The 14559-nt window shown below is 40.1% G+C and overlaps 1 protein-coding gene across 1 annotated transcript; it reads right to left on the reverse strand.

The window, feature by feature from the left end:
• Nucleotides 1–12316: 12316 nt before the first annotated feature.
• On the reverse strand, nucleotides 12317–14524 carry LOC142857032 (disintegrin and metalloproteinase domain-containing protein 26A-like). The gene has a single exon (XM_075984650.1). The coding sequence runs from the start codon at nucleotides 14489–14491 to the stop codon at nucleotides 12317–12319; it is 2175 nt and encodes a 724-aa protein (XP_075840765.1). The 5' UTR covers nucleotides 14492–14524.
• Between the last annotated feature and the right edge of the window lie 35 nt (nucleotides 14525–14559).

Consider the following 14559-nt stretch of genomic DNA (forward strand, 5'->3'; position numbering starts at 1 on the left):
TATAATTTGACAAAAAACTTTGCATAGGTGTGCAAATACTGTAGACAGAAACAGGAGCATATTCAATATAACAATTATAATTTGAACTTGTGTCAATATACAAAAATCTATACCTGTGTAAATTATCCATAAATAATAGCTCGCATATATTCACTTTATTGTTCACTATTATTATTAGTGTGAGTAAGTTCACACTAATCTATCTATTATTCCATTCAGTTTTCCCCCTTTTTGACTTTTTTAAAAATGAGATCTCTGGGCCTATATAGTTTCCACACACTAACATGGTCTGAAATGTTTGGGGTTCATGTTTGCCATCCACTTTTGGTCCAGATACTTACGTGCCCACACGGGGATAGCAGGAAAATAGCTGAGACCGTGCACATGGCTCAGTGTCCCTCCCCACCCCCAGGCAAGTAGCAGGATTGGATCTGCTAGGCATGCATAGGTAGAAAACTATGACAGATTCCCACTACTGTTTATAAAGATACTTCCAGGTTACACAGTGTGGTGCATGATAGATTTAGCTATTACACAGATAAAAAGGATTTATGTGCTGCATGCTCCTTGTCAGAATTAAAGTGGTGAGTATGGCTTCTACTTGGTGGTCCCAGAATTGGTGGTAATGGTACCTCTACCATATTGAAAGGTGGAGAGAGGCAGAGCCAGTATCCAGGGCTGCTGCAACCACAGTGCTTACCTTTTTAAAGTGCTTCTGGTCAGACAATAATTACAGATACACAATGAAGACAGATTCAGACACATATAGACCTCTAAATGGGTCACAGTGTCGGATAAATGTACATAGGCTTGGGAGAGAGAAGAAAAAGAGTATAGAGAGTTATAAAAAGAAGTAAATCATTTTTTTAAAAAAGCAAAGTCTTTAAAGAAACAGACTACAGTCATTGATTAAAAAGGGTAGAGTCTCTTTCCACAGGTTCTTTGCCTTGAAGAAACCCATTGTACAGGCAGTCAAATGCTGATCCAAGACTAGGCTGCCCAACACCCAAAAGTTTGTGATCTCTTTCTCTGTAAGTTTGACTTTAGTTCATAGGAATGCTGTTGATTTGTACAAAGTGACTCTCTGTCCTACCACAGGGTTGTATTTGTTTATATTCCTAGAAGTATTAAGGTAGAGTTGTTGGTATTTCTAATTATAGTTTATGACATCAGCAAATACTGCTTGATTTCATATTTCCTCTTTTGTATCCCCTTTAGTTTTCTTCTCTTGCCTTATTGCCCCAGTTTGTACTTTTGTCTATCTTTTTACTCTAAGGCAATGTCAATCATTAAAGCTAAGACTCATTTCTGGTAGACACAAGATAAGTTGATTTGCTTCCTGATCTCTCCAGGAATCCTGTGCTGTATGTGTTAACTGTGGTTATTGTGCTGTTTATTTTGGATGTTAATTGTGTTCTCAATGATACTTTGTGTTATATTTATATCCATAGTCCCAATGCTATGATCATTCCCTTCTTTTTTTTTTAATTTAAGTTTATTTTCTTTTATTGAGCTACACATTTTCCTCTAAACCCCTCCTTGCCTCTCCCCTCCCCTTCAACCCTCTCCCAAGGTCCCCATGCTCCAAATTTACTCAGGAGATCTTGTCCTTTTCTACTTCCCATGTAGATTATATGCATGTAGATTATATACTCTTAGGGTCTTTATTGTTGTCTAGGTTCTCTGGGATTGTGATTTGTAGGCTGGTTTTTTTTATGTTTAAAAACACTTATGAGTGTGTACATGTGATAATTGTCTTTCTGGGTCTGGGTTACCTCACTCAATATGATGTTTTCTAACTCCATCCATTTGCCTTCAAATTTCAATATGTCATTGTCTTTTCTTTTTTTTTAAATTTATTTATTTATTAAAGATTTCTGTCTCTTCCCCGCCACCGCCTCCCATTTCCCTCCCCCTCCCCCAATTAAGTCTCCCCCCAGCCCGAAAAGCAATCAGGGTTCCCTGACCTGTGGGAAGTCCAAGGAACCCCCACCTCCATCCAGGTCTAGTAAGTTGAGCATCCAACCTGCCTAGGCTCCCACAAAGCCAGTGCGTGCAGTAGGATCAGAAACCCATTGCCATTGTTCTTGAGTTCTCAGTAGTCCTCATTGTCCGCTATGTTCAGAGAGTCCGGTTTTATCCCAGGCTTTTCCAGACCCAGGCCAGCTGGCCTTGGTGAGTTCCCAATAGAACATCCCCATTGTCTGAATGTGTGGGTGCACCCCTCGCGGTCCTGAGTTCCATGCTCGTGCTCTCTCTCTTTCTGCTCCTGATTTGGACCTTGAGATTTCAGTCCTGTGCTCCAATTTGGGTCTCTGTCTCTGTCTCCTTTCATCGCTTGCTGAAGGTTAATATTCAGGAGGATGCCTGTATGTTTTTCTTTGGGTTCTCCTTATTTAGCTTCTCTAGGATCACTAATTATAAGCTCAATGTCCTTGGTTTATGGCTAGAAACCAAATATGAGTGAGTACATCCCATGTTCCTCTTTTTGGGTCTGGCTTACCTCACTCAGGATAGTGTTTTCTATTTCCATCCATTTGTATGCAAAATTCATGAAGTCCTTGTTTTTTATTGCTGAGTAGTACTCTAATATGTATAAATTCCATACTTTCTTCATCCATTCTTCCATTGAAGGGCATCTAGGTTGTTTCCAGGTTCTGGCTATCACAAACAATGCTGCTATGAACATTGTAGAGCATATACTTTTGTTGTATGATAAGGCCTCTCTTGGGTATATTCCCAAGAGTGGTATTGCTGGGTCCAGGGGTAAGTTGATCCCGAATTTCCTGAGAAACCGCCATACTGCCTTCCAAAGTGGTTGCACAAGTTTGCATTCCCACCAGCAATGGATGAGTGTACCCCTTTCTCCACAACCTCTCCAACAAAGGCTATCATTGGTATTTTTGATTTTAGCCATTCTGACAGGTGTAAGATGGTATCTTAAAGTTGTCTTGATTTGCATTTCCCTGATCGCTAAGGAAGTTGAGCATGACCTTAAGTGTCTTTTGGCCATTTGAAGTTCTTCTGTTGAGAATTCTCTGTTCAGCTCAATGCCCCATTTTATAATTGGGTTGATTAGCCTTTTACGGTCTAGTTTCTTGAGTTCTTTATATATTTTGGAGATCAGACCTTTGTCAGTTGCGGGGTTGGTGAAGATCTTCTCCCAGTTGGTGGGTTGCCTTTGTGTCTTAGTGACAGTGTCCTTTGCTTTACAGAAGCTTCTCAATCTCAGGAGGTCCCATTTATTCAATGAGGTCCTTAATGTCTGTGCTGCTGGGGTTATACGTAAGAAGTGGTCTCCTGTGCCCATGTGTTGTAGAGTACTTCCCACTTTCTCTTCTATCAGGTTCACTGTGTTCAAACTGATATTGAGGTCTTTAATCCATTTGGACTTGAGTTTTGTGCATGGTGATAGATATGGATCTATTTTCATTCTTCTACAGGTTGACATCCAGTTTTGCCAGCACAATTTGTTGAAGATGCTCTCTTTTTTCCATTGTATACTTTTAGCTCCTTTATCGAAAATCAGGTGTTCATAGGTTTGTGGGTTAATGTCAGGGTCTTCTATTCGATTCCATTGGTCGACTTCTCTGTTTTTATGCCAATACCAAGCTGTTTTCAATACTGTAGCTCTGTAGTAGAGTTTGAAGTCAGGGATGGTAATGCCTCCAGACGATCCTTTGTTGTATAAGATTGTTTTGGCTATCCTGGGTTTTTTGTTTTTCCATATAAAGTTGATTATTGTCTTCTCCAGATCTGTGAAGAATTTTGATGGGATTTTGATGGGGATTGCATTGAATCTATAGATTGCTTTTGGTAGAATTGCCATTTTTACTATGTTGATCCTCCCAATCCAGGAGCAAGGAAGATCTTTCCATTTTCTGGTGTCCTCTTCAATTTCTTTCTTCAAAGACTTAAAGTTCTTGTCAAATAGATCTTTCACATCCTTGGTCAGAGTTACCCCAAGATATTTTATGCTATTTGTGGCTATCGTGAAAGGTGATGCTTCTCTAATTTCCCTCTCTGTTTCCTTATCCTTAGTGTATAGGAAGGCCACTGATTTTTTGGAGTTGATCTTGTATCCTGCCACATTACTAAAGGTGTTTATCAGCTGTAGGAGTTCTTTGGTAGAGTTTTTGGGGTCGCTTATGTATACTATCATATCATCTGCAAATAACGAGAGCTTAACTTCTTCTTTTCCGATACGAATCCCCTTGATCCCTTTATGTTGTCTTATTGCTATTGCTAGAACTTCAAGCACTATATTGAAGAGGTATGGAGAGAGTGGACAGCCTTGTCGTGTTCCTGATTTTAGTGGGATGGCTTTGAGTTTTTCTCCATTTAATTTAATGTTAGCTGACGGCTTGCTGTAAATAGCTTTTATTATATTTAGGTATGACCCTTGTATCCCTAATCTCTCCAAGACTTTTATCATAAAGGGGTGTTGAATTTTGTCAAATGCTTTTTCGGCATCTAATGAAATGATCATATGGTTTTTTTCTTTCAGTTTATTTATATGCTGGATTACATTGATAGATTTGCGTATGTTGAACCAGCCCTGCATCTCTGGGATGAAGCCTACTTGATCATAATGGATAATTTTTCTAATGTGTTCTTGGATTCGGTTTGCCAGTATTTTATTGAGAATTTTTGCATCGATATTCATGAGTGAGATCGGCCTGTAATTTTCTTTCTTGGTTGGGTCTTTGTGTGGTTTTTGTATCAGGGTAACTGTAGCTTCATAAAAGGAATTTGGCAATGACTCTTCTGTTTCTATATTGTGAAATACATTAAGGAGTATAGGTATTAGCTCTTCTTGGAAGTTCTGGTAGAATTCTGCATTGAAACCATCTGGTCCTGGGCTTTTTTTGGAAGGTAGATTTTTGATAACGGTTTCTAGCTCTTCGCGACTAACAGGTCTATTTTTTTTTTTTTTTTTTTATTTATTTCTTTTTTTTTTATTTATTTATTTATTAAGGATTTCTGCCTCCTCCCCGCAACCGCCTCCCATTTCCCTCCCCCTCCCCCGATCAAGTCACCCTCCCTAATCTGCTCGAAGAGCAATCAGGGTTCCCTGACCTGTGGGAAGCCCAAGGACTGCCCACCTCTATCCAGGTCTCCTAAGGTGAGCATCCAAACTGCCTAGGCTCCCCCAAAGCCAGTACGTGCAGTAGGATCAAAAACCCTCTGCGATTGTTCTTGAGTTCTCAGTATTCCTCATTGTCCTCTATATTCAGCCAGTCCGGATTTATCCCATGCTTTTTCAGACCCAGGCCAGCTGGCCTTGGTGAGTTCCCGATAGAACATCCCCATTGTCTCAGTGTGTGGGTGCACCCCTCGCGGTCCTGAGTTCCTTGCTCGTGCTCCGTCTCCTTCTGCTCCTGATTTGGACCTTGAGATTTCTGTCCCGTGCTCCTCTGTCTCTGTCTCCTTTCATCGCCTGATGAAGGTTAATATTTATGAGGATGCCTATGTGTTTGTCTTTGGGTTCACCTTCTTATTTCGCTTCTCTAGGAACATGCATTATAAGCCCAATGTCCTTTAGTTATGGCTAGAAACCAAATATGAGTGAGTACATCCCATGTTCCTCTTTTTGGGTCTGGCTTACCTCACTCAGGATAGTGTTTTCTATTTCCATCCATTTGTATGCAAAATTCAAGAAGTCCTTGTTTTTTACTGCTGAGTAATACTCTAATATGTATATATTCCATACTTTCTTCATCCATTCTTCCGTTGAAGGGCATCTAGGTTGTTTCCAGGTTCTGGCTATTACAAACAATGCTGCCATGAACATAGTTGAGCATATACTTTTGTTGTATGATAGGGCCTCTCTTGGGTATATTCCCAAGAGTGGTATTGCTGGATCCAGGTCTATTTAGATCGTTCACCTGGTCTTGGTTTAGCTTTGGTATGTGGTACTTATCTAAAAAAATGTCCATTTCTTTTGCATTTTCTAGTTTTGTGGCATACAGGCTTTTGTAGTAAGATCTAATGAGTCTCTGAATTTCCTCTGTGTCTGTGGTTATGTTCTCCTTTTCATTTCTGATCTTATTTATTTGCGTGTTCTCTCTCTGTCGTTTAATTAGTTTGGATAGGGGTTTGTCGATCTTGTTGATTTTCTCCAAAAACCAACTTTTTGTTTTATTGATTCTTTGGACTCTTTTCTGCGTTTCTATTTTGTTGATTTCCGCCCTCAGTTTGATTATTTCCAGTCTTCTACTCCTCCTGGGCGCATCTGCTTCTTTTTTTTTCTAAAGCTTTCAGGTGTGCTGTTAAGTCTCCAATGTATGCTTTCCCTGTTTTCTTTAAGTGGGCACTTAGTGCTATGAACTTTCCTCTTAGCACTGCTTTCATAGTGTCCCATAGGTTTGAGTATGTTGTCCCTTTATTTTCATTAAATTCAAGGAAGACTTTAATTTCTTTCTTGATTTCTTCTTTGATCCAGGTGTGGTTCAGTAGTTGACTGTTCAGTTTCCATGAGTTTGTCGGCTTTCTGGAGGTAGGATTGTTGTTGAATTCTAACTTTAATCCGTGGTGGTCTGATAAGACACAGGTGGTTAGTAATATTTTTTTGTATCTGTGGAGGTTTCCTTTGTTTCCGAGTATGTGGTCAATTTTCGAGAAGGTTCCATGGGCTGCAGAGAAGAAGGTATATTCTTTCCTATTTGGGTGGAATGTTCTATAGATGTCTGTTAAGTCCATTTGCTTCATTACCTCCAGTAGTTCTCTTACTTCTCTATTAGGTTTCTGTCTGATTGACCTGTCCATTGCTGAGAGAGGTGTATTGATGTCTCCTACTACTAGTGTGTGTGGTTTGATGTCTGCCTTGAGTTTTAGTAATATTTCTTTTACATACGTGGGTGCTTTTATATTAGGGGCGTAAATATTCAGGATTGAGACTTCATCCTGACAAATTGTTCCTGTTATGAGTATAAAGTGTCCATCTCGATCTCTTCGGATTGATTTTAGTTTGAAGTCAGTTTTGTTAGAAATTAATATGGCCACACCTGCTTTTTTCTTAGGACCATTTGCTTGAAAGATCTTTTCCCAGCCCTTTACTCTGAGTAGATGCCTGTCTTTGTGGTTGAGATGTGTTTCTTGCAAACAGCAGAATGTTGGATCCTGTTTTCGTATCCAATCTCTTAGCCTGTGCCTTTTTATAGGTGAATTGAGACCATTGATATTAAGTGATATTAATGACCAGTGGTTGTTTACGCCAGATATTCTTATTGTTTTTGGAAGAAGAATTTGTGTGTCTCCCTTCTTTGAGTTGTGCTAGTGAAGGGTCGCTAGATGCCTGAGTTATTGTAAGCAGTGTTGGCAATGTTGGATTCCTTGGGTTGCGATTTTCCTTCTATTACTTTCTGTAGGGCTGGATTCGTGGCTACGTATTGTTTAAATTTGTTTTTATCCTGGAATGTCTTGATTTCTCCATTTATAGTGAACGAAAGCTTGGCTGGGTATAGTAGTCTGGGCTTGCATCCATGCTCTCTTAGCTTCTGCAGTACTTCTATCCAGGACCTTCTGGCTTTCATTGTTTCCATAGAGAAATCAGGTGTAAGTCTCATCGGTTTACCTTTATAAGTTACTTGGCCTTTTTCCTTTGCAGCTCTTAGTATTCTTTCTTTAACCTGTATATTTTGTGTTTTGATTATTATATGGCGAGGGGATGTTTTCCTTTGATCCAGTCTGTTTGGTGTTCTATATGCTTCTTGAATATTCAAAGGAATATCTTTCTTTATGTTGGGAAAGTTTTCTTCCATAATTTTGTTCAAAATATTTTCTGGGCCTTTGAGCTGTGACTCTTCTCCTTCTTCTATTCCTATTATTCTTAGATTTGGTCTTTTTATTGTGTCCCATATTTCCTCAATGTTTTGTGATGAGAATTTGTTGGCTTTGCAGTTTTCTTTGATTAGAGCGTTTATTTTCTCTATGTTGTCCTCAGAATCTGAGATTCTTTCTTCTATTTCTTGTATTCTATTGATTATGCTTGTTTCTGTAGGCTCTGCTCATTGACCTAGATTTTCCATATCCAGCTGGTCCTCAGTTTGTGTTTTCTTCCTTGCTTCCATTTCAGTTTTCAATTCTTGAACTGTTTCCATTACCTGTTTGATCGTTCTTTCTTGGTTTCCCAGGGTATTATGTACGTATTTACTCATTTCTTCAAATTTTTGGTTATACTTCTCATCCATTTCTATAAGGGCATTTTTCACATGTTGTTTAAGGGACTCTACAGCTTTCATAAAGTCAATTTTTTCCACTTCTTCTGTGTTATGGTGTTGGAGACCTTCTGTTGTAAGATCGTTGGGTTCTGGTGTTTTCATGTTGTTTTTCAGATTATTGGGTGAATTCTTACCTTGGCGCCTGCCCATCTCCTCCTATCAATGCTATCTAAGGGGTCTTTTAAAACTGGTTCAGGTTCCCCTGCTGGCCAGGGGCTCCTCTTACAAAATGCCCTTGCTCTGTTTCCTGCTTCCTGCCGGGGGGCCAAGATCCCTCTCACCCCTCAGAAGGGTCTTCAGGAATAGGACCCGGCTCCTCCTTTGCCAGGGACCTCCCCACCCGAAGGCCTACCTCTTTGGTTTAATTGTAGTGGGGCGATCTGTTCTTGGTGTTGCGCGCGGTCCCTGCAGCCTGCTTCTCCTGCTGGGACGGTTCCCGCCGCCAGCAGCCTGTGTCCTCTGCTGCTGCTCTGGTCCCAGTGGGTCGCCGCCGGCTGCGCTGGGCGTCCTCTGGCCGCGTTGTGTTCCGCCGCCCGGTGTTCCGGCCGCGTTGCGTTCCGCCGCCCGGTGTTCCGGCCGCGTTGCGTTCCGCCGCCCGGTGTTCCGGCCGCGTTGCGTTCCGCCGCCCGGTGTTCCGGCCGCGTTGCGATCCGCCGCCCGGTGTTCCGGCCGCGTTGCGTTCCGCCGCCCGGTGTTCCGGCCGCGTTCTGATCATTCCCTTCTTTTGTCCAAAATATTATTGCCTATATTTTCCTTAAGTTTGGTTTGAAAACTAAACCTTTTTGTTTGTGTCATGGAAAAGTTTTCTTTCTCTTTCAGTCACAGAATATCACTTCCTAGATATATTATTCAAGATTGTCAGTCATAATATATTAGGAATTTGAATGCATTGTTCTTAGCACTTCTGATTTTCAGAGTTTCTATTTAGAAATCACCTGTTATTGTTGGATTTTTCTTCATATATGACTTGTTTTTCTTCTCTTGCAGCTTTCACTACACTTTATTCTTTATAATGTCAGTATTTTAACTAGATATGTCATGGGGATTTTCTTTTCTGCTCTTTTCTATGTTATGTTCAGTATACTTCCTGTAACTGGGTGTGCATTTTCTGACTTGGGGGAAGTTCCCTTCTAAGATTTTCTTAAAGCTCTGGACCACGACATTGACTAGGATTCTACTCCCTCATCTATTACTGCACTTCAAAGGTTTGGTGTTGTTTTTACGGTCTCTCATATTTAAAGGCTTTGCGTGGCATTTCTCATTTCTTGTGTGTTCCTTTCTTGTATTATGAAATTATGTTTCTTGCTTATTTGGCCTACATCCTCTGCTTTATTCTCAAACTCTGATTATCTCTCCTCTACTTGATTCATTCTCACATTTCTTTGAGTTTTGTTGTTGAGTTATAGGGTTTTTCAAGGATACCTTCTTTTCTGCGAATGTCCTCTTTAATGTTTCTATTTCTCAATTGAATTCTCTTCTCAAGTCCTGAATTGTCTTCTTTGTATCTGTTAATCTTATGGTTGTGTTTTCTTGGGCATCACTTAAGGGTTTAGTCTCCTTGTGTTCTTTCTCTGTAATTTGATTGAGCTGTTTATTCTTGTCTTTTTAAAAAAAATTCCTCATGTTTTTTAAATGAATTTTATGACTTTTCATTTATATTCTTTATCACAGAGTTTATCTAGCCATTTCACATTTACAAAGACTTCTTCAGGGCCTCTAGGATTTGGAGAGACAACAGTGACTTGATCTTGAATGCTGTTGATTCTGTGCCAGTATCATCTGGGCATGTGGACTTCTTTTGTTAGTGTTGAGTTTGTTGTGGCATACTGGTTGAATCTAGATATTGGAAATGGCTTGTAAGGAATGAAATGAGGTAGACAGTGGGTAATGGGCTAGTTTCCAGGATGTGCTTTCTCTTCCAAGCTTTGAGTTTGAGATTATTTCTGGCTTTGGGGCAAGTTTAAAAATGTCATGGGAGAGTCGTAAAGATTGTAGGATAGGCAGGGAGGTTCCAGGCCAAACTCTAGAGGTTCTTTGCATTTACTGTGGAACCTGGGCAAATCTGATGTGTTGCCAAAAAGGCTCTGATGGGAAATTAGGTGAACTAGCCTCATCTACAGTTTGGAAGAGGAGTCTCGGTAACTTGTGTGGTATTGAGAATTGGCTCAGATGGGACCAAAGGTTGATTGCGGTAGAGGAGGAGGTCTTTTAAGAAGCCTCAACCTTAAACATAGGGCAGGCTTGTTTGGTCAGATTATGTTGGGCACACAACACGAGATGTTGTACTCGGCAGAAATCTAGACGCCATCTATTGCATAAGCAGAGGTGTCCAGACTGGGTTTGGCAACTGCTAATGGCACCAGGGCTAGATAAAGCATACTGAAGACAAATACAAATAGCACAGTCTGAAAGAGTAATTAGGCTAGACTCTTGCTATGGAGTCGTGTTTTGGAGGCAGCCTAGAAAGGTACCTATGGGTAGATGCACATAGGATGGTATTTGGAGAAGCCTAGAGCATGGTTATAGTGCAGGAGGAGTAGTTAGATTAGTCTGCAAACCAGAAACTGGTTTGAGGGCATGCTTTTCTCTGCATGTCATTTTAGAAAAACATTTAACAAGGAATTTTAATTTTATCTCCAAAGAACACAAGATTTGCTTCAATTTATTCAACTGAACACAAATTTGTCAATATCTTCATGACTTTATTTTGTAATGAAGGTGATTAATTGTTAAGCATCAGGATTTACTATTTTTGGGTTATAGATTTAAAAGAAATAATAGCCAAGTTTAAATTATCTTTCCATATTAGAAAAGGGAAATGACAAGAGTCAGATCTCAACATAGGAATAAAGTGTGGTACCTTTCCATCATTAGAAATACTCATCCTTGTGTTGACCAGCACTCTAACTGGATTGTGTGGCTCTCTACACAAGGACTAATGATCAAATGGAAGTAGATGTGATAGTCATTCATAGTTTTGAATGCTTTCCTTGGCAGTAATTGGCTCAGAGACCAGAATTCTAGGTGTGTGTTTCATAGTTGTGCTGACTCTCTAAAGCTGACAATGGCTTGGAGCTGGCTAGATTTATACTAATCTGACACAAAGTATAGTCATCTGAGCAGGAAACCTTGACCGAGAAAATGCCCCCCATAAGATCAAGCTGTAGACAGGTCTGCAGAATATTTTCTCATTTACTGATGAATGGAAATGTCCCTGCCCTTTTTTGGGTGGTGCCAATTCTGGGCTGTTGGTACTTGTTTGTATAAGAAAGCAGGCATCCAAAGCCACAAAGAAACCCTATCTCGAAAAACCAAAAAAAAAAAAAAAAAGCAGGCAGTACAAGACCGGAGGACTAAGCCAGTAAACAACACCCCTCCATGGCTTCTGCCTCAATTCCTGCCTCCAGGTTCCTGCCCCTTTAGAGTTCCTGTCCTGACCTCTTCAGATGATGGATAATGATAAGGAAATAAGAGTCAAATGAATCCTTTTTAAACCTGACTTGCTTTGGTAATGGTGTTTCATAATAGCAATAGTAACCTTAACTAGAACAGGACTGTTGGTGAGTTTTCAAACCCATGTTAACAATCATCTGCCGAATGAGGGCTAATGATACCATCCAGGTGAGAGCTGAGACACCAGCAACCATGCTGAGAACCTCAAACCACTTTCTCAACTTTCAGAACTCACTCTGGTTTTCCTAAGGGTAGATTCTAGCAGATAGGAATTGCCATGAAAAAACTGTATTTGGAGATTAGTTCTCTCTAAATGACAGAGCAGAATGAAAAGGGGAAGGGGTTTAGACCTGACAGAAAGCAAATGCAAAGAAATATATACAGAGGACCTTGGTTGAACCTATAATAATCACCAACAGATATTAATTCTATTAAAAATAAGGCAAATATTGATTATAATAAAGAAAAGTATAAGTGTGGTAGATTCTCCTTTTATTTGATGGTGAATTCTTTTGATATTCAAACAAGGAGGTCTCCAGGATTTCTGGTCTGGGAATTTTTACACACACAGTGATATTTCTATGTTCAGAAGTCAACAAACTAATACATGGTAGATTTTCGATAGAGTAAATATTTTGTTATTATTTCATTTGCTTGGTATTTTTGCTTTTGTCATCATTGCCAGGTTCAGTATTTGAGTATAACATTTCCTTGAAGTTATGGCGATATTTCTTTGTTATAATTAGGAAAATCAATGAAAATAAAACCAAAAAGAAAATCATTAAACCTAGTATGAGCATACCTATGTTGGACTTACGTTTCCTTGGAGGTGGTCCACTGTCTATACTACCTCCAAAGCCACTTAGTTGACAGTGTGGTGGTTCCCAGTTGACGTCACAATGGCAGTGATGTTTATTGTTACAGACTCCTTTCATATTGCATCGGGATGCTGAACAGTTACTTAACAAATAAGACTTATGGATGCACTTCCTGTTAACACATATAAGATCTTTACCACAACCTGTGCCATCTGTCACTGCTCCACTGTCTGCTAATGTCATTCCAAAATGATAGTCTATACTCCAGCAGTTGAAGTTATTGAAGTGAGTCCAATGCACTGTTTCATGGATTCTCCTACGTGGAATCTGTCTTACATTTTCACACTGAATTCGTCCACAGAGTACATCAGCATTATCGCATCTTCTGTAGTTAGAGCTATCGTTACCACAGTTACCAAAACGGTCACCCTGTTTGTTCATTTTCACGTAGCAATTCTTATTTGCACTCCTGGCTGTTTTGCCAAACAGCCTCTGACAGTGTTCTTCACGTTTAGGACATTTCATTTTATAGCAATAACCATCACCTTTGCAAGGACTCCCATCTTTCTTGTATACGTCTTCTGGACACTCAGCGGAATTCCCATTGCACCACTCTGGAAGGTCACATTCATTTTTCGATCTTCTACACACTGTTCCTGGTGGTTTGAACTTGCAGTCTTTGCAGCAAAGCCCTTGAGCACATTCAGCATTGGGTTTGAACACACAGTCTTCACTACAGCATGGATCATGTAGACAGGCTGCCAAGGACCCACAGTCACACTGCTCTCCTTCCTCAACCACATTATTCCCACACAAGGTGAGGTTGATGGTCACGACTATATCTGGATCATTATTCAAACAATTTCTCCTGGTAATCGTGGAATACATCTGATTATAACTGCAGTTGCTGAACCTAGGGGAATTAGATTTTGCTGGGGCCATTATACAATTTGATAACCCACATGTACAGTATTTCTCATCATGATTCATACCCAAATTATGACCCATCTCATGTGCTATAATAAATGACAGGTCTGATAATCTATCAGTCCAAAAACTGTTAACTGCACAATTAATTCTTGTGCAAACTGTACCTACATAAGCTAGCCCTAAAGTTCCACCATAACCTTGCCTGGGTAAAAGATGTGCAAGATCATGCCTAATACGATTGTGAAAGTGTCTATTCTTCCAATTGCAGAAATCACTTAGGACTTGGCCTATACCTTGTGTTACATTGACTTCGTTTATTTGGGTCCAAACTTGCAGTGTAGTTATAATCACACTAATATCTATTTGAAGATAATAAGCATTTAGTCCGTTGACGATTTCAAACGTTTCTAGCATGCAGGTTGTGACATTATTTGCTCTATAAACATATCGTTGATTATCTATCACCACAAAATATTCAAGATACTTGTGATGGGTCCACCAATTCTCATATTGGCTTTGCATAAGTATGGAGTCTTTGCTTTCTTGAATCTTCATTTGTAGCGCTATGTCTTCATCCGTTAACCCGCATCTCATAGAATGTAATTCTGAGTCCTCCCTGTCTATTTTGTATATGAGATGTTCAAATGTGGAAGTCAGATTCTTTGGCATGATTTCATATGCTGTGCCATTTATCTCTAGTATGCCTTGCAAACTCCCTAAACAGGTGTTAATAATGACGGTAGAATCTGGGTCTCCATCTACATGGCCGTGGTAGTAGCAGTCAGTCCGCACAAAAGGCTGCTCTCCACGGAGATCACCTTGGTCAGTGTAAGTGAGCAGTAAGAAGTTTCTGGATATAAAGTATTTCGTGCGTTTCATGGTGATAACGTGTCTCTCTCCTCCAAAGCGCAGGCCATAGGACAGCCACCCTAGAGAACTCTTATGTCTCCCAGTATCAGTGACCCTCACGGGTATCACTACTTCAGGAGGTCTACTGTACTTAGCATGTACAGTTGGTGACCATGCAGGAAGAAATTGCAGCATCCACAGGCAGAACTGAAGGACCATAATCTTATCATGGACTAGGACTTCATCCACAGTCACTATGTTCTATTGGAGAACAAAGGAGGAACAGG

The sequence above is a fragment of the Microtus pennsylvanicus genome, chromosome 9, assembly GCF_037038515.1.
Source record: "Microtus pennsylvanicus isolate mMicPen1 chromosome 9, mMicPen1.hap1, whole genome shotgun sequence".
NCBI classification, from domain to species: domain Eukaryota; kingdom Metazoa; phylum Chordata; class Mammalia; order Rodentia; family Cricetidae; genus Microtus; species Microtus pennsylvanicus.